The following is a 26,309-nucleotide window of genomic DNA, read 5'->3' as shown; positions in this document are numbered from 1 at the left end:
TAAATTAACGTTTAATATCTTTTTTTTTCTGCTAGGTTTTATTTAAACATAAGCAGCTTTCTTCTGAGATTATCAGACTAATATAATATTTAACTAGACAAGGTAAGTTAATTAAACATCTTAGTGACATGTTTATTAGCCACTGTACTTGCCCCAAAGCCTCTCTTCCTCCCATTTCTGTATGGTACATAATGGTCTACTTCTCTCAGGCCAGATAAAGATTTTCTGCATCAGTGCAGAAGTCAGATAAGTGTTTTGTAAAGAGGAGTCTACTCCTTCCTTAGTCTTTACTGAAGTCCTCAGATCCTTACTCTTAAGAGAAGAGACCCGTGCACAGATATCACAGAAGTATACGTAGAGTCACAGGGCAGAGACAAGAGAATTAAGCTACAGCTGAGGAGGATGCATTTTCACGATGGACCTGCTTGATTTTGGAGGCTACACATCCTGTGCCCTGTGTGTGGTCCCCAGTCTGAGTCTATGCATTGGCCAGCTGAGAAACCAGGCTGACCACCTGCATCTGGCATACAGAGCAGAAGGACGGTCTAAAGCACTGCAGTCTCAGTCTGTAAGAGTCAGGTGCCCAGGCAAGGGCGACAAGACAGACACCAGATGAGTGAGTCTCCCACTGAACACCCCAGACCAGAGAGATCTTTGTTAGCACCAAAAATTTCTATGGATTTAGTCCAGGCTGACCCTAGTCATGGCATGGTTTTACCAGCTCTGGTCACCACAGGCACCTGTTGGGGACTTTAGAAAGGGCCACTTGGTTTATGATGCCTAGCAATTGGTAAGAACCTTGTTTTAAGGAGAAGCTGGCATCTTGTGGCTGCAGTCCAGAATTACAGAAGTATGGCTGCAAAAGAAGTGGTGACACTGCAGAGGCATTTGTTCCCTTTTTATTTTAGGAATGAGCCTCAGCATGGAACCCTCATACCTTTCAGAGGCAAAAGTTTCTTTGCGATTTCCCAGGCACTGCAGGCAATTCTTGCAACATCCCCCCACTGTGAGACAGATCAAAAGATCAAACTCCATCTTAAACTTATTAAATATTGCCCCTACATATCCTTTTTCTCTTAACCTCCGCTCTTGATTTATCTCCTTTTATTCTTTTACCACCACTAGCTTTCAGCTGAAGACGTTTGTCTTCCACCCTACGAATAACTCCTTATCACACACACATATGTGCACTTTCTGTAGCTACTTTAAGTTTTCCTCAGAAATATTCCATCCATCACAAGTCTCCTAACAAGACTTGTGACATCATCCAGTGGTAACCAGAGAAGTGAAAGAAAGAGAAGAGTCTTTAGAAGACTTTTTTTTTTCACTACTGAAACACACAGCCTTTGTAAACTCAGTGTAAAAAGCAAAGATCACTTTTTTTTTAAGGAAGTCATTTACCGTACCTTTTTTTGCACAATGCCATATTTTAACTGAGGTATGTTATTAAAAGTAAAACTCTGTATTTTCCATTCTTCACTGAAGCAACAAAGACTGGAGCCAAACAAAAGATTTTTTAATTCCTATAAAAAAAAAAAAAAGAGAAAGAAAAAAGTTCTCACTTTAAAAACAAATCCAAAACACAGGTATGTTTTCTTGGTAATTTGTAGAAAAGAAAGGAGGAGTGTGGAAGGGTAATGACTAACTCACTATAACCGCCCTTTTCTGTTTTATATGTTCTGTAAATAGCAACACTCGAATGAAAAGGAGCAATTTTTTCCTTTTCCTGCAATATTCCTTCAACTCATAATGCCGTGTGCTGCTCAGCGTAGGAAACCGTTTATGCAGATCGTCTGGGGCAGAGTTTCCCATGCAAGCATTACAGAATATTGCCTTAAATTAACAGATAGAAGAGCAACGCCTACTAACGGTTACATTAGGGAGAAGAGGACCCTGCTGGGCACAGTAGGGAGAAAAGGCAGCCCGTTTTGTCTGTCAAAGTTGCTGGTATGAGATAAATGTTACCCAGATGTTTGACTGCTGTATGTCTGATGGCGTATCAGCATATGCCAAATTCAGATCTTAACCCCGAACAACCGCAGACAACTTCTATTCAGGAATAGCTCAACTGAAGAAATTGCATTCATGCTAAAGTAAAGCTGAGTAAATAAGAACAGACTGCTCAGTGTTTGTATAGTTACTAGGACCTCTTTGATCTAGAAATGAAATTGGAAGGCACCCTCATTATCTTTTTTCTGTTTTTTTTTTCCCCTTCTGTCAGAATGGTAAGGAAAATATTAAAAGTACTTAATGGTTCCATTTCTGCTCAAAATAAGGAAGATACACAAGGGAGAAACAGTGATAGGGGGATAATAAACTTGTTCTGAACCACTGTTAATTTACAGGACTGGAGAACAAGCATATGGATAATTGGCTGGAGCCATTAATAAAATAATACAAGCTTCATTAATTAAAGCTGCTATCTGTTCTTCAAGTGCATTCTGGCATGCTCTTCTGGTATTTTTCTGAATTTTTAATGGGCATCCTTACATTTCTTCATCACTTGAATAGCAAATAAGGAATATACTCAGGAATGAATACAACACATGTTAAATCCCACGCAAACATGCAACACAGAGGAAACCATTGCAGCTTTGGCTAATTTAACTGAAATAACATTCTCACACATCTGTTTGAATTTACCATCATAGTTAGTCTTACTTTTGCAAGAGAAATATCAATTGCCTTTGATACTACTTGAAGCATATACAGTGTTGAAAGATCCGGATTCTTACTAACTTCTCCAGCTCTTTCTTCATCCTCAACATCAACTGAAAGAAAAAAAAAAACACATATAATCTGCTGGATGAAAAAAACTGCTTCTCCCAGCAGGCTTAGTACCAGGGGTTCATCAATATGACAATTAACACTTTCTTGTCACCCATCTTTCTAAAAGAGATAATATAGTTTTAGCCAGAAAGGACAGATAAAAAATATATCAGTCACCCTTTGTTTGATTACTTCTTAATGACTTCTTTACACAGTCTTACCCAAGAAGTTAACAGCAAATGCAATTACTTTTAATCAACTAAGAGTTACAAAAGAAGTGACTCACACATATTTGCTTACAGCTGCTCTGAAGAATATGATGGTAAAAGCCAAACTGAAGCGTGACTTCACTTACCTAATTCTAGGACGTCTTTCATCTGGTCTTCTTTATAGCAATTGGATGTTGGAGACCTCCTACATTAAAATCAATAAAAAAATGAATGACCAAATGTTCACTTTTAATAAGAATAAACAAGAAGAAATATGGAGTATGCCCACACAAAGATATATTTTTTCCTCTGTGTGTGTGTGTATAGATATATATATGGAGGGGGCATGGAGAGAAGGACAGATAATAAAAGATGCAGATAGATAAACACATTCAATGACTTTCACCTTCAGCTTTTAAAATATTCTGTACAACAGAGTTCAGCCTCCACAACATTTTTGTATAAAGAAATAAATGGTGTTAGAGCAAAAACTTTTTCAGTGGAGAAAAGTTGAAGTTCAGGAGTTCATTGGGAAAAGCAGTCAGCACAGAGCAACACACTGCAATTGATTTAGGATTTCAGTCCTGTTTCAACATCACTTTCATTTCATTTGTGTGATTTCCATATACATCAGGTCCTGCAAGCTCATATAAAGGAGCAGATTTTATACTGCCCTGAATTTCAAGTGATGATATTCGCATATATGTGACTGCCTCTCAGTTTGAAGGATCAGGACATAAAATGCAATTTATATCCCTGATGGGGATCAAGGTGAAGTTCAAGTTAGTCATTAAATCACTTGAAATATCTTAATAATATAAGTGGGAATTGGTGTTAAACTGGCTTCCTTTACCAGGGTAATTTTTTAATCCACTAAAAGGTAGCAGTGCCCTTGTGATTTAATTGTATATTACATCAATAACAGGTTAAAAATTCATATAAACAACTACTAAAAGGAGTAAGCATTTACACTTGGCTGTGAAGTCAGAACTTAAATAGAACGCTAGAGTTTTGGAGGTGAGATGGGCTTATTCTTCCTGTTGAATTTGTACCAAATTGAATTCAGAACCAAGGGAAAGTTTCACGTAACTACTGTAAAAAGTCCTTTTTTTTTCAAGAAAGGAATACACCATCATCGGCCTTTGCTTTGGAAAAAAGGTATTGCACTGACAATCCTTTCAAAAATAGTATGGAATAGTTTCCTCAGCAACATTCTTTGTATGTACTATATTATTATAGCAACAACTGCTGTCATATCACATACTTTCCATTAACTTAATTTCCTTTTTCGGTGTGTGAACGATGAATAAAAACAGAACACAGACATATCACACTGGAGACTTTTCCAGTTGAAAAGCATTTTGGCACCTTTCTTCCTGGTAGTTTTTGATACCATAAGAAAAGAAACACTTCTCTTTTTCTCTAGAAACAAGTTAAAGGGTGTATGCAATGAAATGTGGATGGCCACAATTCCGAAAAGATAGAATGGAAATGAATCACCCTTGTTTCTAGGATCTTAAGGGAAAAAATAATAGGATGCCCAGCAGGTCACTATAAATAAAAGAGGACTGAGAGCAAGTTTGTATAGTGGCATAAGTAATATTGAGCTCTTGCTGAATATAACAGTACTTTTAATGTGATATACAGCTTAAATTGTTGACTGTTGTATAGTTTAAAATACAATCAGATTGCCCCTTGCTTTTTGCTAATACTGAATTTCAGATGAGATTTCTTTCAGCTAGCTACTTGCTAGTATTTTCATCTCTCCCCCTCAGGGAAAGGGGCTCAATGACACTAAATTTGCCAATAAAATGTTTTTCAGCCAAGTACTCACGACACTTAATTGCACATAGACATAACCACGGTCCACATCTTTGTTCTGCTTGAGATTGCACACTATCGTCTCATTTCCTAGAGAATAATGTGTTTCTTCCTAGGCCAACCCATTTTGATCCAGTTTTGCAAAAACAGAGCTCTTAACACTTAAGAATGCAGCACTACAGGTTACAGCATCAAATCCAGCCTCAGTTGCTGCTTTAGAAGGGCTTGAGTCTCCTATAGGTACTGTATTATATCTCCCAGCTTCATTAGATGTCTTGGGTACCCTAGAGTCTCAAATAGCACTATACCCCTATGTTTAGGCATGTACATCAAATTAGGACCCTTGACTCATTGTCGTCCCAAACACTTCTCCTCGGCAGTGTTTCATCTGAAAAGATCTATAAATGAAAATAAAGTCAACTTTGGTACAATTCATACATAGCTCACCTGGCACCAGTTTTTGTAACATTATTGCTTTCTGGAAAGTCTAAAAGATTTTGGGTCTACACCCATTCCAGGAAGAACCAAGCCCGGGATGCAAAGTGTTTTGAATTCTCAAGGCACAAGGAAATTCCCATCAAGCTGAGGAAAGTGCTGACATCAAAGATTGATGTAGGGTGTTTTCTGGTTAAGTGGGGTATTTTTGCAGGTGTAGGTTCCCTCCTTAAGGGGAACTTGTTTCTCAAAACACTGTCAGGACATTTATTGCAATTTCCATGTCAGCAGATGGTTACTGTTCCAAGAAAATTTATTGTACACGTAAACCCATACAGTTAGAATACTTAGGAAGGGGGAAGTCATCCGTCACGGCAGAAAAATGGGACAGGAAGAAAATATGTCTCATTATAAACATACTATACAGTACTTTCTCTAAATATTTGAACATTCCTATCTGATCTCCATGCATTGCAGAAAACTGAATTTACGCAGAATAGCCGAACTCGCAGAGAAAGCACTTCTCGGCACAATAATGGCTGTACATTCCACTATTTCCTATTTATACTACCATACACAAGAGGTCAAATAAACAAAGGGGTTTAAAAAATAAACACTGATCACCAGCGGCTTTAAGGTGACTGCGTTGGTAAAACTTATTTTCACAGCCTGATTACAACAGGTTTTCTACTGGGCATATATCTTTTCTGCATAACAATTCAGTGTCAGAAGGATGCCTAGAAGTCACAGTGCAAACCTACTATCTTCTGCTGTTACGCCATACACAAATATATACAATTCCTCTCAGAAACCTCAGATTTTTAGCAGTCCAAACCACTGTAACCTGATGATTTTAGCAAAATAAATTATCTTCCTGAAAGCTAATATCAAACATTAAATTGGAAGAAGACAAGAGCTTACACTGAGAAGTGGGATAGTTCTCTTACCTCGATAGGATGAGGGGTAACAGTTTTAAACTGAAAGAGGGGAGTTTAGATTAGATATTAGGAAGAAATTCTTTACTGAGAGGGTGGTGAGACACTGGAGCAGGTTGCCCAGAGAAATTCTGGAGGCCCCATCCCTGGAGGTGTTCAAGACCAGGCTGGATGGGGCTCTGAGCAACCTGGTCTAGTGGGAGGTGTCCCTGCCCGTGGCAGGGGGGTTGGAACTCGATGATCTTTAAGGTCCCTTCCAACTCTAACCATTCTATGATTCTATGATTTTATTATAAAAAAAAGGTGAATACAGATAACAGCCTACTGGTGAGCACACGTACTCCACAGACATTTTACCTTCTGGTAAAGTAACCTTAGGGAGAGTAACACATAGCGGGACAAAAATTCCTTGAGCTACCAGCCAACTACTGATAGTTTTTAAGGAGCAGGTAATTTCTTACGCTGCTTCCTACCGTGCTCCCCTGATGCTCGTATGTAGACCCAGTGAAAGAACGTGGTGTGAAGCTCTACCAGGAAAATAGGATGTATACTGTCTGTTCTTGCTTTACATTTGAGAAAACCTGGAGTCCCTCTATGTTTGCATGAACAAGGCAAATTCTCAATTGGACTGAATGCATTTTAGGCAATGAGCTGGACGTTTCCACTTTTACATCCTTTCCAAAAATAAAGAAATGATACAGAAGCCATTTGCCATTTCCAGTAATTGCAAAGTGCTTCTTCCTATGGAGTGCTGGAAAAATACTAAAAGGGCAAATGGCAGCACACACAGATGTTATGTCGAAGGCTCTGATGCCATAAATCCATTGGCACAAAACAAAAGTCACAATAGTTACTTTTATTTTAGGTTCTTTTTTTCCGGTCCAAGCATTATGTTATAAAAGGTGTTATGCAACTCCAGATTCTTGAAGGTTTTCACTACCGAGTGATTTGGCAAATACAATCTCTCTCTCTTTTTGTATATGGACCAGTTAAACTCATATTCCCCAAAGATGACCCCACTTTGTTTGACAGCCATTCTTCTGATTGCCAACTGCAAGAGTCAAATAAAGACTTATTCCCCAGCTGGCAGCTGAGCATGCTCCAGGAGGGTTTGGTTGGTCTCTTAGGGAAGGTGCCGACCACACTATTCTTACTCTGCTTCCTGCCTACAAAGCCACACCGAAATGTTAATGAAACCTTGAGATGATGCCATGTGCTTCTTGGTGTGGTTTAAGGACAATGCCTGGTGTTACGCACAGATCACAGACAAAGGTGGAAGGAAACATGAAAAGGTAATTTACTATTAGGTTGCTCCAACTCCACATTCCTTTCCGTTCTTTTATCTGAAATGCTGCATTCTGACTAAACTCCTATTTCCTAGAAATGCCACCATTTCCCAATACATCCTCTTCCTCCCATAGTGGGAAAAATTTGATGAATTCCTCAGATATTGCTCATATACACTGCATGTCATCGAGTACTGAAATCAGCTGGGGTTCTCTGACTGATTTTCAACAAGCTCTACTTTATAACACTACGGCCACCTGAGCTCAGACCTCATTTCACAGAATAGGCTACCAGGGTGATGAGTACTTTTAGGAACTACTCAACATCTCATAGGATCAAAACTTTATTACTTACCAAAATGCCAGATATTATTTTGGAAAAAAGCAATCTCATCTGACACACTGATTTTCTATATAACAGTGAAATATTACTGCCCATTAGGCAAACAGTACAGACTTTTAAACATTCACTATTCCTAAAAAACCTATTTTTACAACAAAACGTATAGCAGAAAAGACCAGAGCCAATCGTAACTGTTGGGTAAATAATGTACATTACAGAACTGTGCTGGAACTATTTTTCATTTGAGTTGGAAATTTAATTTTATTTAAACAATACAATTAAAACTGGAATGTTGATTAGTATCTTTATGAAACCTGACATTCACATATTAACCTTCATTAGGCACTGTATTTTCCTGTTTCAGTGATAGCCCATATTTAAGAGGGCAGCTGCTTCAGTTCTCTTATTTCTGTCACGAGTCCAGAATCACAGAATAGCTGGGGTTGGAAGAGACCTCTGGAGCACACCTAGTCCAACCCTCTGCTCAGAGCAGGTTCAACTAGAGCAAGTTGCCGCAGCCCATGTCCAGTCATGTTTTGATTATCTCCAAGGATGGAGACACCACAGATTCCCTAAGCAACCTGTTCCAGCGTTTTCACCGTCACAGGAAAAGTTCCTTGATCGCTTGTGTCAGGAAGATGATCTCTGGAGGTCATCTGGTCCAACACCCCTGCTCAAGGGAGGGTTGATCCCACCTCATCAGCAACCTCCTGGATTGCTTGTGCTTTGTTGCTTATGCTGATGGAGGGAACATCAAATCCTGCTCTGGACTCACTCAGAAACTCATGGCCAACATCCTCTGCCAATGTTCAAATGTAAATCAGCACAGCCTGTGGCCAGGAATGATGCAGAATAAAAATGTGTGAGAGATCTTGGCAGTTTTAGCCATTCAGTCATGGCTTGATCCTTACACAGAAAATAAGTTGGTTTATTCTCATTAATAACAGAAAGCATGAATATTAATCCTTTAAGGACCATAACACTTTCAAAATATTATTTTGAAAGTCTCAGTTATTTAAAAGAATATAAAAAATCTGCATATATTTTTTAAGGACTTAAAGGATTTCTTTGAAGAAGATCAGTATTTTGTTTTCCTCCAAGGATCTCCTACCTCCATAAAAATGAATTTTCAGGGACTTTTTGTTAGAGTATATGAAAGGGAAAAGGCCAGAATTTTCAATAACACAATGGATTCACCTGTACTGGTCTCCGTACTTTCTCCATCCTGGTTCTCAGGATGAAGAAAGCAATACATGGTTCAGAAAGCAAAGTCAAGTCATTCACTCCTTGTCAGTCTTACACAGAAATGCAGGGAGTTGAAGGGAGGTATCTTTTCTATCAATAAATAGGAGCACGTATTGCCTTAAAACAGAAGATTAGACTGACTTCATAATTATACTATAAAGGCCATTTTAGAGGAAAACACACTAAAACACCAAGGAGGCATTATGCACTCAGTGTGCTTGAAACTGAAAGTAAGAAGGCATATGCCTGTGACAAACTGCAGTGACAAATGTGTTAATGTGATTTTATAATGCTGAGAATCATGCCGTGAGCAGCAGGTGACGGTCTTACCCTGTATTAGTGAAAGTCAGAGTGCGACAAAGTTAGAGCAGTCCTTAAATGCATGGAAGAAATATAAAACAAATCAATAAAACCTAACAGAAAAACAAGAGCAAAATTTCAGAGCAGGAAAGATGAAAACACAAGCAGACTATACAAGTTTTAGACAAAAATTGCCTAAAGGAGCATGAAAAATATTTAGAAGTAATTCAACAGAGGCGAATATGTAGCAAGGAACAGAAAGAGCAGACAAAAATCAACTTCAGCTATGGATACCAGGGCAGAAAAAAGCAAATTCAAGGCAAATATATGGGAAGAAGACTTAAGGACTGTTAAACACTGGAATATATTCTCAGGGGAGAGGTGTCCCTTGAGTGGTTTAAGACTGGACTAGAAAAAACCCTGGAAAAAGTATTACAGCAAATATATATATAGCAATGAATAAACTGCCATAGAAACAAATGACCTTAAAAGGTCTTTTCCATCTGTAATTTCTAAGATTCTATGAAATATGAGTAATGTTCCACTAAGGAACTTGGTATCTGTGGCAATTCACTAACCCTGCCCATTTCGTGTTAGAAAGCAGAGCACTGCTAGAAAAGGTCTTATTACCAAATAATGAGTGATATTTTGGGAACCACTAAAGAGTGTGCAGCAAAGGTGAACTCAGTTGAGGAATTTCTCTTCTCAGGAAGAGAAGTTCTGGCTCTGGACTCACTGGTTCTTGCTTTTCCTGGTGGTGGAGATGAAATGCATCAGAGATACTTAGGTTTTGGTTGGAAAAGGCATCCGAAGCCAAGCTACACACTCATAAAACAGTCCCAACTGTCTGAAATATCCATCTGTACTGGCAGACTTCTGAAAGGAAACCACTAGCTCACATTCAGTTTGCAGCCAAGACTGATGGCAAGGCAAAGGAGGGTACGGCAGACGCAATTAGAAGAACCGGATAAGTAGGGTGATTGCTCACAATGAAAGGATGAGTGGAGAATCAATTATCTTCCTTGCTATTGAAACTGTATTATAGATCTCTGCTTTTGGACGATGCGATCCACTGCTGTATCCTTTTGCTCATTAATGGCAGGAGGAAATTTTTGTTCTGATATGACAATATTCCCATTTCTTTTTGCCTGATAGCCATTCCTTTTTAGTTTCTGTGAAATTGGCAAGAAATCCTTAACTTCAGGTCCTGATTGCTAAGTCCTTTTGTTCCCTTGGGTCTTTGATTCCACTTTTTTTTTTTTTTTTTTTCCCCACTTTTTTCTCTTCTCTTGCTCTGATTCTAGCTTCTTTGCTATTTTTCTTGGAACCGAGGGAGGGAGGGTGGTTGGGTTTATACATGAAAACTAGAAGTTCAAACATCTCAGTATGTTGTTCTTAACTACCAGAAGTGAAACTGAGGTCTACAGATAATATCTGCCCATCAAACTCAGCATAAAGTGGTTCCACTGTACTGCAGAACTGCCCAGTCAGAACACAGCTCAGAATTACTCATTTAGAAACTATTCAGCTGAGAACTGGAGGGTTTCCACATCACCACCACACCTTACATTGACAGAATTAAGGGGCACGGAAAATTAGGAGAGCACTTCAACTTCAGAGGCTGCATTACCAACAACTGTAGTATGTCTCTGTAGCTAAGACAAAAGAACTGTTTCTCAACTGCTGTGAAGTGGTTTTTCTTGCCTTTCCCCAATTTTGTTTGCTCAAGCTGTGAAACATGGAGAAATCTTGACCTTCTAACACCATTTAGCATTCCCAAATAACTCATTATTCACCACGTTTTTTCTGGAAAAGCAATAGAAAGATATTAATCCAAGGTCAGGCAGCAATATCAATAGCTATTTATTTTTTTACAGTTCCTAAAGATCATGAATAGCATTCCGCTATAGACCCTCATTCTTTATTCTGTGTGCTCAGTTTAGTGATAAATACTTCATTCTTGTAGGGGACTCAGCATTAAGGAGAATCATAGAATCACAGGATGGTTGGGGTTGGAAGGGACCTCTGGAGGTCATCTGGTCCACCCCCTCGGCTCAAGGGAGAGTTGACCCCACCTCAAGATATTAAAGGTGGCAGAGACTCTTTCCTCACTGCCATTCAAGGTTCTGCCCAGGTTAAAAGAGTTGGGAAAGTCTTTAATAGTTTGCTGCCTTTGATCTGAATCTGTTCCTTCAACATTGTCTCTCTCAAATGCCTGCGGAATATGCAGCATTTTAACAAAAATAATAACTACAGATATCCAAATTTTAATTAGAATCTTGGATCATTCACCTGAATTGTATATTTTTAAATACATAAATTTTGATTCTCTTGAAAATCTCAAAATAATTAAATTTAAAAAGTAGTGAGTCATCCACATTTTGCTTGTGCCTTGCACACAACTCACACTTCTGAGAAGAACAAGGACTCAACAAAAATGAGAACAGTGAGAAATATCTCTTTGAGAATGAACTATTAACAGCAGCATCAAAATGACCTAAAAGATAGATGTGGTTTCAAGTTCTCCACTGAAGTGGCACTGAGACATAAATGTCATTTTTAATTTGTTAAGTTCAATAAAATCGCTATGAAAGAGGATGGAGGAATTACTGACATAATTCTGTATACAGCTTGTGTGTGTAGTGTGGTACCAGTATACAAATATTACATTATGTATTTGTCTCCATACGTTCTTGAAGAAACATTTTTCATTTCCTTAAAAGGGAAGGTTGTACAGTAAAATAATAGGAGTGCTGTGTACATTGTATTAGTTTCTACAACAAGAAAACCCATCAACAATCTACCTTTGCATGATAAAGTCACATAAAAAAGTATCACAAACTGATTTACTAATAATTACTTCTGCTGCGTGACTTCTCTGTCAAAGCAAACCTTTACCTTTCCTTATTTACTTCATAAATTCATGACTGTACTACTATTACGTAGTTTAGGCAAGAAAGAAGAAATTTACTGTGGCCACTGAAACATTATATCTGAACTGTTAAAAGCTAAAGCCATGGAATACGAAAAGTCAAACATCCAACTCTTGAGAAAGGTAAGCTTCAAACTCAGACTGAAATACTGTCCTTATAATAACCTCCTGTACCTACAGCTTTCAGGAACCAGCGTGGTCACAACTACACCAACACCACAACATATATGGTACAATAAAGAAAACAAGATGAATCGAGAAATTGAATTAGCTGCTGTTTGCTTATAGCTTAGGATACATGAAGATTTGCTGCCACCTATATATTGCTTTTTTTTTTTCTGGATTAATTAAAAATGAAGGAATTTTAAAAAGAAAGGCATATACATTGCATTCACAATTACACCCACGCAGGATGCAAACTGAACAGCAAATTATACCTTCTTTAAGGCGTAACTCCTAGTGACACGGAACAGAATACAATCAGGACACAGAGAGTTATCATTGATCCAACAAAACAAAAATTTCTGTTCTTCTGTAAAACAAGGATGAAAATAATCCTTATGTTCTAATTCCTTGCCATCATTATTCTCCCTTTTCTGGGGAAGAGTTCAGACATCATATTGCCAGTTACTATACAGAGAAAAGAAGATGCAGGTGAACAAATTATTCTTCACCTCTATCCTTCTGTGATTAAAGAAATGCAGTGCACTCGTTATGTAGTGACAGTATGTTTGCAAGGGGATCAACATTAACTCTGGAGTATAACGAAAAAATAACACATGGTTTTCTATTAAAAGTCAGTATTTTATTACAGTTATGAGCAATTAGGTAGTAACTGCAGTTAAACACTGCCCTTTTAAACCATCACTAGAGTTACCTGAATTTGAAAGCAGATGCTCTCAGCAGTGGCAGTTCAACAAACAAGCAAAGACTACAGGGGTATCATTACTCTTCATTTGACTGATTCACTAACTTGATTCCATTTTCCTAAAAAGAAACAAGGAATTGCAGCAATAGCAACGCAAATAAATGAATTTGTACATTTTTTTCCTATCTGTGGTGGGTGTGTTGGTCTGCCGTTTTGGAAAACTTAAGTGTTCACTCCTGAATTACACAGCCCTCTTTGCAGGCAAGCATTCAATTCGGGTCATCGCAGAAATCCAAATGCCTCCTCACTGTCAAGACAGCAAAATGGTATCTATTTGAACAAAGAGAGAAGTTCCGAGTCTTCATTAGGGCAATTTCACTGAATTTCACTGAATTTTTTTAGAGTTGGAAGGGACCATATAGATCATCTAGTCATAATCTTTTATGTGAAATATGGTACTCAGGGGTCTAACTTCACGTTGATATACTAAGACTGAAACATGAAGTCACAAATCTGGCCTCCCGACACAGCTACCCCCACATACACACATCATGTAGTACCTATTAGATAGCTGATGCATGATCATTTCTTTCTTCAAAACGTCTGAGTTGAAATACTGTGTATCTGTATTTCCCCAGGATATTTTTATAGCTAGGTATTTCTGCCCTAAATTACTCAATTTGTAAGCATGAATTCGATAACATTCAGCTTGTCTTCTGAAGCATGTCAGTGGGTCTGCTTCATTTTTTCCTCATACGTAGATAACGGATGCCTGCAGCCTGTACGTACAATAGCATTGTTTGCATATGAGAAAAGAGAATGAAAAAGTACAGCAAATGCAAGGAAAAATATGATTTGTACGTCCTTATTTTTTCTGTAGGAAACAAAACCAGAATTGCAGATGCCTGTGAGTGAACTAGCTGTGGTTAATCCTATAAAGATTTTCAGCTACTCATCTAAATATTTAATTAGCGCTTATGTTAGTAGCATCAGGTAGCAGTAACAGAGACAGGAAAAGAATCCAGACAAATATCTGCTCCGATATTGTCATTTTTCATCTCTCAAAATGATGAAGCACTCTGGCCAAATCCTTAAAGGCTCTCATACGCTGCAAGATTTGGCCAAAGGAACAGAAGTCTCGCAAGAGCCAGACATTATATTGTAACAGTCAATGTTTATTTGGGATCTTACTTCCACTCTCTGTTACTCCCACTTAACTTCAGGAGTATCAGCAGTCCTGCTGATTTCAGTGAGACTTTTCAGGAGCTCAGAGCTCAGCGTGAATTCAAATGCTCTGCTGGCTTTAGCTCAACTCATCTGGCAGGAATGTCCCTGTTTTGCTTTGGAAACAGATTACGTGGACTCTGCTTAGGAAATAGCTCCCTCTTCTGTTCTTGCTGAAACCAAACCAGTCCTCTGAAGGAAGGAAACTATTTCAAACCATTTACTACAGCAATGGAGCCCAGTACCACAGTACATTGCAGAAAAGGGCGCACTGGGACAGTCCCCTTTCAGCACAGCTTTTCCTTTTCTGCTCGCTCCACAACTACTGCATAAGGTTGGGAAGTGTCAGCACGTCCAACTACAGCTGAGTGATGTTAGAACAAGAGATTTCTCGGTCAGACACAGTCTTCCCAAAGAATTTTATACAGTCCAATGTGCCCTTGATACTCATAAATAATGTACTATATATTCATTGATTATGAAATACCAGGAATACACTTACTCTTCTCAGCTTTGTTGGGGAGCTGTCAAAAGCCCACTGAAGCTGTATGGTCTACCTCAATTTATGCTGAACGTGAAGTAATAAACCATCCTGAAAGTGGAAAGGATGAAGTGATGGGTTACTACTACCTTATACGCTCTGTCAAGCTGTATGAAACAGGAGTTATATGGAGTCAGACCCTGTTGCTTCTGCTTCCGCAGTGACTTATGAGCTGGCTCTCTGCATTCACACCGAGCCACGTAAGACTTAATAAATCATTCTGGAAGCAGAATATCAAAGGTGGCTCTGCAAGCACCGGTTCCAGTTCAGCAAGAGCTGGACTTGTACTGCCTGGGTTTAGCCATTATCTGACATGGCTCAGATTTCCAATACGGTACATAATGCAGACCTGAACTCTTGTGGATTTTTAGATTTAAGACTGTAGTACCTCGGCCTGTTACTCAACAATCTTTTACAAATTAAGTCAGCTAACACAGGGAAATAACTGCATAACACTAGTGACTGTTTTCAATCGGTTTTTTGGTCCAGACCGAAAGCAAGTGCCACTCCCGGCCCATTTGCACCTCCAGTACACCCCCAGTTTGTTAATTCCCACAGCCCCTAGTATAAATGTGGAAAGACACCTAATATATATCATTGCTTCCTCATGACCTCAACAGGACCTCAATGCGCTGTGACTCAAGATTTAAAAGAAATTAAACAGGAGACAAAATAATAATAATTTTTAAAAAAATTATGGTTGCAGTTTTAGCATATTAATGAGGTTTTTCAGTGCTTAAAAAAAAAAGCAACAAACCTGGCTGCTGTTAAATTTAGCACAACAGAAATACTACTTTATGGCCCACAGAAGGGGAAGTTGGCATGTGCCTTAGTTTATGGAGCAACAGGTGATATAAACTCGAAAATCTTTCTACCAATCATAACCCACGCTTACTTCTAGCACTGGGAGTGCACCTCAAGACCAACACTCAGGGTGCCTGAGCCCTATGGATGACTTTACTATTGACACGTGTGACCTGTAGTATGGATGATGCTCTCTACCTGCTTCAGTTTTCCCATCTGTAGTATGGGCAGAGTGATATTCACTCCCTGCTTAACGTTGTTTGAGGGCTGCTGATGAGGAGTGTTAGATAATGAGGCAGCAGCTTTTATTATGCTGATTTTATATCTGCATGGACAGGGCATAGTTGCCCTGCACTGCTCAAACCTCAAGCATCTTCAGAGGTTCAGAAACCCAGACTGGTTGAACTCTGATGGAAGACTCAACCTGAAGCATTTCAAAACCCAACCCAAGTCACAGCCCTGCTACAAAGCCAACTTTGAGATGTGGCAGTCTGGGTCCTCCTGCTTTAGCAACCCTCAAAGAAACAAAATCCCATGCCTTCCACTCTTCTCAAATTCTGCACAGAAAAAAAAAATAATAAAAAAAAATCAATTAAGTTTATAAAACAGAGAAAAGCCAAAAATACGTATTTGGAGCTCACAGAAGGAGGCTCTTCTAAACCTTTTATATCAAAGTGAAGCAACGCAACACAATAAAAAAGAAATCTGAGCTAGCTTTGAACAAAATACCTTGAGACACAGGAGCTGTGTGCCTGCACATCATGGTGTGTGTATGCTAACTGGGCTTAATCTAAATACTGCAATGACACGGGCTATCCTGCTTCAAAGCCACACCACAGTGCGTACAGCACTGAGCTGGTACTTAAACCAGCTTCTTTGGGTATGGCTTGGATATCTTGAGGCAGCACTGTACCATGTGGACATATCCCTTGCCAGCACTTGGCTGGCATTCCTTCTTTTTATCCTCTGAGCCCTTCTGGATTTACCACTGCAATACTTAGAGTTAAAAGGACTTTTTTAGGTGGGAGTCCCCTGTACTGCTTAGATGTCTAAGTGGTCTAAGTCTTAACTAGTAACTAGCTCTTTTTCGAAGCAGTAAATAGAAAACAGCACCTCTAAGGTCTCTCCAGTGACCAAGAAAGGAGTCTTGAGTGGTTTGAGATTCAACAGTTAGGAAGTTAAATCTTAAAGCTTCTCTGCCTTTCAGTACCTCACTTCTTTCAGCTACTTCCCCTCAATGAAATCAGAGGGTGCATCTCAGTCACTGCAAGTCCTGCATCAGATTTCATCAATGTATTAATATAATATTCTTACAAATATTCTTACCTGTGGCCTGACAACCGACTCTCATTTTTCTTGAGCGACCTTTCTCTCTTCTCTCTTCCAGTCCCTGAATGTCTGTGGGGGGCACTCACTTTAAGGCTTTTTTCATTGTTGTCTGTACCAAAGCTCAGAACTGATTTTCTTTCTTCTGTCTTGGTCCTCTCTCTTTCAGACAGCAGTTTGGCAAAAGAGTCATCTGTATCTTTGGGGATGTTTCTTAGTTTTTCAGAGGCTGAACTTGTGTGTAAGCTTGACATAGTCTTTGATGCCAGCTTCATATTTACTTGTGTTGAAGATCCTTTACTTCCCTGAAAATCAGTAGTTGGAACACTCAGGTCATTTTCTTCATGTTCTTCACCCTTGAGCTGCGCTGTGCTGCTTACGCTAGCAGACCGTTTTGAAAGCCTCCTTTTTTGCAGATCCTAGAAATAAGTAAACATGAAAAACAAAGGAAAGCTCTATCACTAATTTCTGGATAAGCAATTGCTTCATTATTGGGAACCAAGTTAAATAGTACGTCAGTTCTTTTTTTAAAAAAAAATTATAATAAATAAGAAAAGACATATACTTTTACTTAAAATTTGAACAGTATTAAAAATGCTGCACACCTTAAAAAAACTGCTTTCTTTTACCGAAGATTGTCAACAAAATGCCTCTTAAAAGCTTAATTTTGGGGCTGTATCTATCCCAGAGGAAACCAAAACATACAAGACATTTTACTGGAAAGACTGCCCACTACAGGTATCTAGTCTTTATTTCCAAATCAGAGATATTTAGAAAAATCCAACTAATTCATTTCACTTTTATATTCTCTTCAGTATTATCTAAAACATATGTTTAAAATGTTTCACTTTCTCATTGTTACAACCCTAATTTTACACAGGGAAAGTTTCTGTCTATATAAAAGCAGCATGGAGGGGAAAAAAAAAAAAAAAAAAGAGGCAAGAATTTGAGATCTGCGTTTTGAAAACACCTACTGATGGAATATGGTCTGACTGGACCACTTTAGAAACAAATTTGTAACTGAAAGTAATCTTCAATTCTAAACTCCTACTGATTACATGTGGGGTTTCAGATAAACCTGAATAAATCATGGCTAAGAAAACTTTGAAAGTAGTAGATACTGCTAAGATTAAAAAAAGTAATTTTCCTAGGAAAATTGAAAATCCCATCTGTAAAGAAGTAAGAGATATCAAAAATGGAAAAGATTTATAAAGAAATTCTGTAACCTAAGATCACAGACAAGCAGGGGGTTGTGGTTGTATCTGAAACAGTTTGAAGTTCTGAATTAACCAGAACCACTGCCCTAACTTAACATACATACTCAGACTGCAGATTTAATGGATTAGCATGCAGCAGTCATGTTAATATTATTTGCAAGTTACTTTATCGTAGAAGGTTAGATATGAAATCCATGGCCAAGCCAAGTATTTTGTAAGTGCTGGAAATCACCTCTGGGGAACTGGCTACTGGTCCAGCCATCATTCCTCTGACAATGAGACCAGACCTGAGCCTTGGCTTCTCCTTCACTGTGGATTTCAGCTCCTCAGAAATCGTTGCTGCTTTTAAATCTTCTCGACTACCTTTTAACTTCTTATCCCCATCAGAGGATACGAGGCTGTTGTGTATCGTCCCTGTGTGGCATTTTTCACTTTTGTGCTGATGTTTTCTGGATGGAAGGACTCTATCTGGTGGATTCTCAACATCATATCTACAAGGAAGGAAAAGGCAAAACTTCAAACAGCAACATAATGCACAATGAAATCAACGAAAACATCTGCTTGGCTAATTAAAGCACTGCCGTCAGTTACTTGTTATCTAGCAATGGTTCTCAAATACAACCACTTTTCACTTACACATCTATATGTAGATGCTCAGGACATTACTTCAGTATCATTATTATTGGTTACAGTATGTGTAACACCTTAATCTTATGTTTACTTATTTTGATATGTATCATATCATAACAGAAAGCAAACTACATATATCATACCAGACAGGTCCTAAGTTACCACCAGCAGTTCCCATTCCTTCTCTATCTGCTTGGTTGGCAGTCTGAAAATTTGTTAACGCTTTTGCTAACATTCTCTTTTATCATATAACTTAGACTGACTCGACGGATCCCTTTCACTCTTTGTTCAAATGCAGACCGCTTACTTTAGTTCAAAAAGAGAGGTACTTTTGTATTTGGGCTTTTCTTTGACAATAGGTTGCTACATTGCTGTCATTCAACCTTCTCCATATTCTTCAGCCTGGTCCTCCAGGGAGCATCACAAGGTGTAGTTCACTATTTGCATCTGGTTTCCTACACATATATAATGCTATAAACAAGCTTCTCTGAAAAGCAGGAGAAATTCACCTGACCTGTGATTTCGTTTGTTCAACACCATATGCGTTTCCTTCTTTAAAGTATCTTTAAACAAACCATGTTCTCACTAAAAAGTCATCATTTGTGCCTGTAAGAAATCAAGTCTGATTGTCTTCCTCAGAGTCTGTTTCACCGTCTGCATAATATTAGATCACTGTTAAATGGAAATTCTTTTATTGAATAGTTTCCACTTCACTGAGACCTCTTTTGTGTAGGTTGATAAATTTATATTCCGTTTTTCACTTCAGGATGTTTTTCCTCCACCCTGTTTCATAGTAACAATTCCACCATTCAAAGCATCTTGTATCACAAAAACATTCCCTTATTTAACCGGCTACAAATTGTTTATTGAAGTAGTATGTCTCGTGTTGTGAAGACGTGCTCCATATGTAAACTGAAGGGAACATGTCCAATCTCTGGGAGCATTAGGAAATCTGAGGGCTGTTATTCCTAACCTGGGACCACATAACCCCTCATTGCCGAAGGGCACAGTGTGTCAGACTGTTTTAAGAGTTACAGACATTCATAAAAACTTCAAGAGGTAAGCTAAAAGGAAAGAGGCCTCTTTAATAAAGAACCAGTGAAGAATCTAATTATATTCTCTTTTCCCCAGGAGTGCTTACCTGTGTCCCAGGCTCGGATTCTCAAGATGGTTTTGGAACAAAAGTCATTCACAAATACTGATTTATATCAGGACAGGCCCCGAAACCACATCCCCCTGTCATACACGCTCAGCACATTTCGCCTTCCTTGTGCCTCCAGCCTCTCCCACCTCAGGAAGGGATAACCAGTGCTTATGAAGGCATGAAAATACATACAAAATCACACAGGGTTTATATGGAAACCTGCAAGTCAACACAGGGTTTTGCCCTCTCCGGAGCTGGCAGCTGTCAGTGTGGGGCTGGGTAACATTCCCAAGCTGGTATACACGCAACAGGTTGGGCATTTCTGGTTTTTCCTTTCCGATTTTCCTTTAATCTTGCCATTTCTGGATCCTCCCTACCCCCCTGGGCCCTGGGGGATACTTCGCCCCTTGAGGGCCGGTGCCGGCGCCATGCCGGTGAGGGGCCCTTCCTCACAGCACCACACCGTTCCCCATTGCTTCAGCGTGTATGGCTTTACTTTGCTAATTTCCATTTGTGTGTTCGTGTACGTGTGTCAGGGTACGTTTGTGTGTGAGGTGGGGTGTCAACTCAACACTCACACTTCGCCTGACCCTCCCGCCAGCGGAGGACTAAAACCATAGAGTGCCCTCCAGCGCAGGGCAGAGCGGCCCCATGATGCACCGCTTCCGGAGCGACGGCGGCCACTCTGGGCCCGCAGCCGAGCACTCGCTTTGCCGCCCGCTCCCACCCCGAGAGCTGCCACCACGCATGCGCACTACGGGCTATGAGTACCTGAAGGAGGGGGGGCGGCCGCCATTTTGTTGGGGGTCGGTAGGGGGAGCGAGGGGGCAGGTTAACTCAGCTGAGCGCTGCTATTTGGCGCCGGAGGGCTGCTAGTGGAATTCTCTGTAAGAAAAAAGCTTTTTGGTCTAATGAGAAAGGCCTGCAGACACTGGGGAGGCTCGCAGGGGGGATGGAAACACCTTGCAGTGGCTAGGGGAAGGAGAGTGAGGCAGGTATGAGCTCTGAGGCAGCGTGAGGTAGAATTGTGTCAGACAGGGGGAGAGACGATGACAACATGCCAGAAGCTTCTATATCTAAGAGAAGCAGCTAATTCTTCTGCACTGCCTCCTTTGCAAGTGTCACTTCTCAGCTGGTAGCATCAACTTACAAAATCTTGGCTTTCTTCCCCAATAAGGAAGGACTTGCTGGGGTTTTGCAAGGACTGATGCTCAGACTTAGCTACTTTGAGCATGCTGCGTTTAGGATGAGGAATAAAATTAGATTAATTCCCTGAGAGGCAAGGCTGAGAAGGTGAATTACTCCTTTGTGCCGATTTTAAAAGCTAGCTATTGAAGCACAGTTAGGGCTGTTACTCTTCCTTGAGGCACTAATAAGCGCAATTGAAAGACTTGGTTACATGCTGTTTTCACATATTTTCCAGCATAGAAGTAACCTCTACTGTTCGTAACAATACTGAATTTAAGATAGTAGGCCTTGCTTTTGACTAAGGCATGAATATACCTGTAGTTTGAGTGCAGGTGGTTTGTTTCTCATTAGAATATGCTTCCATTTGAGTATTTCCAATTTACAAGGCATAAAAGTTCAGATTCTATGTACTTCAGTGACAGGAAGATGTGATTGAGATTATCAATCTTCGTAACTGGTAGGGAACACAAAGAGCATTTTTGAAGGGTGGCTTGCATAGGAGAATTTAATAATCTGGGAAATTTAATCGTATTACTAGGATAACAGGTATAAATGATAAATCTTGTAACGCTATTTCTCTTATGTAATTAAAAAAAATAGCAACTACATAGGGCAAAGAGAAAGAGATTAGAAAATTAGAATTAGAAATTTAGATTAGATACTAAAAAGAAATTCTTCACTGTGAGGGTGGTGAGAACAGGTTGCCCAGAGAAGCTGTGGCTGCCCCATCCCTGGAGGTGTTCAAGGGCAGGTTGGACGGGGCTTTGAGGAACCCGGTCTAGTGGGAGGTGTCCCTGCCCATAGCAGGGCGGTTGGAACTCGATGATAACTTTAAGGTCCCTTCCAACCCAAACCATTCTATGATTCTAAATGAGACATACCTGTAGGCTTGAGTTTCGCTTTCATCAGGCGTGGTGGCATTCCCATACACATGGTCTTCATCCAAGATGTCAGGGGGATGAGATGTTGAGCTCTTACTTTGTGGAGCTGACAGAGCAGAACTTGAACTGATGCCTCGGGAAGTCCCACGATGCTCAAGAAAGTAATTAGTAATAATTTCAAGAAGTGTTTTCAGTGGGTTCTCCTTTGCCTGTCCAAAAAAGAAAAATAAAGTTCTTGGTGACCACTGAAACTTTGTTAATCTTGTTGCAGCCTAAAAGAGGATATTCCTTTTATACTGTTGAGTAGCTGAACACGTTAACTGCTTTCTAGAGAGAGCTGCTAGATGTAAGAATAAATGATACAGGAAGGTCGAAGGTGTCAGCTAGGGAATGTCCATAGCTCAAAGGTGTTGCTGCATTACACGAAGTTAGCACTTGATGCAGAAGAAGCAACTGGTCTCTGTCATTCCTTATTTTGGATAAACATTGCAAAATATGGTAACTATGCTAGAATACACCTTTTCTAATGTTACCTGGTCAACTTCAGAAGAATAACTGCAAGTATTTTTAGTACCTGTTTTTGGTATTTGTGGTTTATTTTATCAGAACTTGGTGGGAAGCATGGACCCTAGAACTCTATTCCTGTGCTTGGGATAACTCTTTGGTATAGGGCAGCACCCTGCTTGTTACACTGTATTTCAACAGTACTCTGGAAGAAGTGTACTGTGTATATGAGCATTTCATTAAAAAAAACCAAAACCCATAAAACACCGTAGAAGTTTAGGGCTTAAGTAAAAAATATTACAGTGTCTGCTATAGTGATATAACTACACTGATTTTTTTCCAAGTGCCTTACTGAATAGTCTCATGTTTTAAGTCATGAGCGGACAGCACTGGGTCTAGGGACTAAGCCAAATTACCCATTGATACCCCTGACATCAAATATCGCTGTCCGTATTACATTTCAAAGAATAATAAATGCTAGAAGTGTAATTTTATCTGCCAGGTCTTATATAAAGTTGCAAATAGATATGGACGTGTACTTCCAAATTTGAGTAATCTAGCTGTAACAACGGGAAAGGTGTTAAAGTGAATAACCGCACCTGGTTTATTAGAGGCTGCAGTTTGTAAGAAGGGTTCCTGAAGTGCCAGGTTCTCAGCTTCATTCAGTGAGCTCCAGTCTCACCTAAATGTCCTCTGTTCCTCAGAGAACTCTCAGTGTGTCCGCAGCAGTACTGGCTGCGGACACCGGCTTGAGTTCTCTGCAGTTCGGACATACACTGCAGTCTTGACCTGGTTGGCCTAGTTTTGTGGGATCTGATACCACATTTTGGAGAGCACGATGTGTTTCCTTACCTTGTTCTGCTTGTACAAGGAGTGCAGATGTAGGACATTTCGAAGTTCATTCCTGTTATTGATGCTAAGTGCAGAACGTGGAAGTTCCCGGTCCATGGTAGTGATGGTTTTCTTCAACCCCTGGGAAGGAAAAGTGTCACATTTCAGAGTACTTGAGACAGTACAACTTACCAAATCTTTTGTTCTTGGCTTTGTTGGATGTAATATGAAACTTAGTAACAAGCTAACCCTTAGAACCTGTACTTTAATGGTAAAATCTTGCATTATTACAGACCACAGATGTGAAAATAATTAAGGTGGCTCTGTTGTCTGTGGATGGAAATTACTGAGTGTGAAAAAAAAAGACCTCCCCACACGTGACTTCAGCAGCTAAACTGCCTCATGGGACAGACCGGGCTGTACAAAGGCTCCTGCTAATACCTGGCCTTCTAGTTCAAATAGTTCCAGAAATACTAAGTTTGCTTTTTCCATGAAGATGTGATACAACTTTTCATAAATGTGATTCTGACTTGAGTAATTAAAAAGTCTGAACATCAGAGGTACTCTAACCCTCGGGGTTTCAGAACCTTTACCAAGAGTTGAGGTTATTCCAGTCAGTCTCAGGATGGAAATCAGTCAGTTCTCCACAGCATCAGCCAGTTTGGGATCTTCAGACTTCTTAACTACTTTGTAATCAGCTTATGTGGGCGCTTCAGAGACAAAACGTACAGACATTTCACTGACTGGAGGCAGAGACTGATTTATTGTGGAACGTCAGAGTCAGATCCTGAACTAATTCAAATGGTCCAACACCAGACCACCATTTTGAGAGAGAAAGTCCTGATTTCTTCTCTGAAAGGCTATTGTTAGAAGAAAGGCTGTATTTTTCTGCAGCTGGATTGTCTGGCTCAGATTTAGGGAACTACGGAGAAGTTGTGGCAAGTAAAGGATGGTTCTCAAAGTCGGCTCTGATGTGTATTAAAGCTTTGGGGGAAGCAGGAGAACACTTGTGAAGAAGAAAAAAGGATTCTCGGTGCCACTTGGGTTAGGCTCCAGAGTATGTAGTATGAAATAGATGTGGCAACTCAAGTATAAATTACTGTTATGAGCTGTATGGTCTGTTTTATGCTTTTATTTGGTTTTCCATTTACATGTATCTAACTCGTAAATATAAATGTCTTTCGTTTGAAAAATCTCTGCAGTCAATTGAACAGACAGACTTGAACCTCTCACGCTTCTGGTAGTAAATGGCACATGATGAATTCTGCATCTGAAATTCTGCTGGCAAATGCTTCAGCTTCATTCACGAAAACCGAAAATGTGCATTTGGAGACCGGATGCAAAACAGATGAAGAAAACTGAGGTTTGTGTAGCACTTAATAAAGCAGCGTCTGTTTAATTTCTGTTAAAAGCTAACTCATTCCTGACACTGTGGGGCTGACTGGGCTGGGCATCCGCAGTATTTCCTTAGGATTTAACATAAATACAAGGCGGTAGCTACTTTCACCTGGAAATGTGAAGGTGCCTCTCCTTCTGCTCCATCCCACGCTCCCCACACCTATGCACAGTATAAAGTTTCCTTTACGGCATTAAGTTTGTGAGAAGTAAGGGCCTCTTGTCTCCCCTTCTCCCTGTCCCCTTCCCCCGGATAGATCTGCTGTCTGCAAAGCTGTTACTGAAAACTGGGAAAAAAACCCTAAAACACGTTACTGGTTCCTCTAGCACTGCTGCCTTTTGCCGGGTTTTTTTGTTGTTGGTTTTTGGTTTGTTTTTTTTTTTTTTTTTTGTTTACGTATTTTTCCTGGAAAGTTGTAAACACAAGGACAATAGCAAGAACGGTAATTAACGAGAAAAAAACAAAAAACAAAAACAAAACAAAAAAACCCAAACAAACAAAAAAAAAACCAAACAACAACAAACCTGAAACAGCGTTGCTTGATTTAAGGCTTTCTCAACCAAGCAGGAAGCTGGCTTCCATATTCAGCAAGGAAAGGGCATTGTGGGAAATGTAGTGCAGATACTTACCCGAGAGGCATGTTACGGTTCGGGTCTGGCTGCTTTCAGGCTGGAAGAAGTCCCCCCCTCCTCCCAGCTCTCCGCAGTCTTTTACCACTTAACATTTTTCATGTGTCATTCTCATTTGTACTAGCTGGAGAAAAGCGAGACAAGTTACCTTTCTACTGAGAAATTCCCTCACCAGTGATGCAGCCACTTCTTCCACAAAGGAGTTGTCCATTTTTAGCCCAAAGTGTGCTTAGGGGGCGTATTCTTTCCTTCCATCTAACAGATCACTGGAGTCCGCCGGCATCGCCGCTCTTCGGGGCGGCTTTTAACCGCTGCAGCCCTGGATGTTGCTCTGGAGACCGTGTCATCGGAAGCTGGGAGAACTCCTCCCCCTGGGAAGGAAGCCGGTGATAGACTTAAAATTCAAAAAGCTCATGGTGTAACGCTGCAGCAAGCATCTCGGTAATTGCTTTAATTAATAACATTTGGGAAAGGAATGTTCAGAGGGGACAGTTTTCTGATTATTTTCTTTTTTTAAAGAAGCTTACATAGTTATTTGCAACCTATTACTCCTGCACTAATGCAACTTTTAACCATAGATGTTTCTTTAGTAAAATTGCACTCTTGTTTAAAACAAACGAAAAATGCAGCTGCTAAATTAAAGCTGAATCTCTCATATTCGTAACATCTGGGGCTGGGGGGGGAGCATCCATCAAGTGAGTCTTTCCTTTCAGATTGCACCTAAATTGGCCAGTAATACCATGTACTAACGGGAGGGGCTGTGGTGAGTAACGCTTTGGGCTGGGGATCTGATTTAGGTTGAAGAGGTCACATACCAGGATCTTGGCCCAGGGTGGAGATTCCACAGCCTG

General features: G+C 39.8%; 1 protein-coding gene across 1 annotated transcript in view; it reads right to left on the bottom strand.

Annotated features, from left to right (window-relative positions):
* MINDY4 (MINDY lysine 48 deubiquitinase 4) overlaps nt 1-25,813 on the bottom strand; it is a 74,311-nt gene extending 48,498 nt beyond the window's left edge. Inside the window, exons 1-8 of the mRNA XM_074157169.1 lie at nt 25,607-25,813; nt 23,455-23,574; nt 22,099-22,307; nt 18,488-18,746; nt 17,039-17,457; nt 3,125-3,183; nt 2,662-2,771; nt 1,407-1,523 (exon numbers count right to left, since the gene is read on the bottom strand). Of these exons, the coding sequence (XP_074013270.1) occupies nt 1,407-1,523; nt 2,662-2,771; nt 3,125-3,183; nt 17,039-17,457; nt 18,488-18,746; nt 22,099-22,307; nt 23,455-23,574; nt 25,607-25,669 (1,356 nt within the window). The 5' untranslated portion in view covers nt 25,670-25,813. The remainder of the gene's footprint in view (nt 1-1,406; nt 1,524-2,661; nt 2,772-3,124; nt 3,184-17,038; nt 17,458-18,487; nt 18,747-22,098; nt 22,308-23,454; nt 23,575-25,606) is intronic.
* Between the last annotated feature and the right edge of the window lie 496 nt (nt 25,814-26,309).

Source organism: Numenius arquata, chromosome 12 (genome assembly GCF_964106895.1).
Source record: "Numenius arquata chromosome 12, bNumArq3.hap1.1, whole genome shotgun sequence".
Classification (NCBI taxonomy): Eukaryota; Metazoa; Chordata; class Aves; order Charadriiformes; family Scolopacidae; genus Numenius; species Numenius arquata.
The sequence above is the reverse complement of the archived record's forward strand: the minus strand, read 5'-3'. Positions and strand labels throughout refer to the sequence as shown.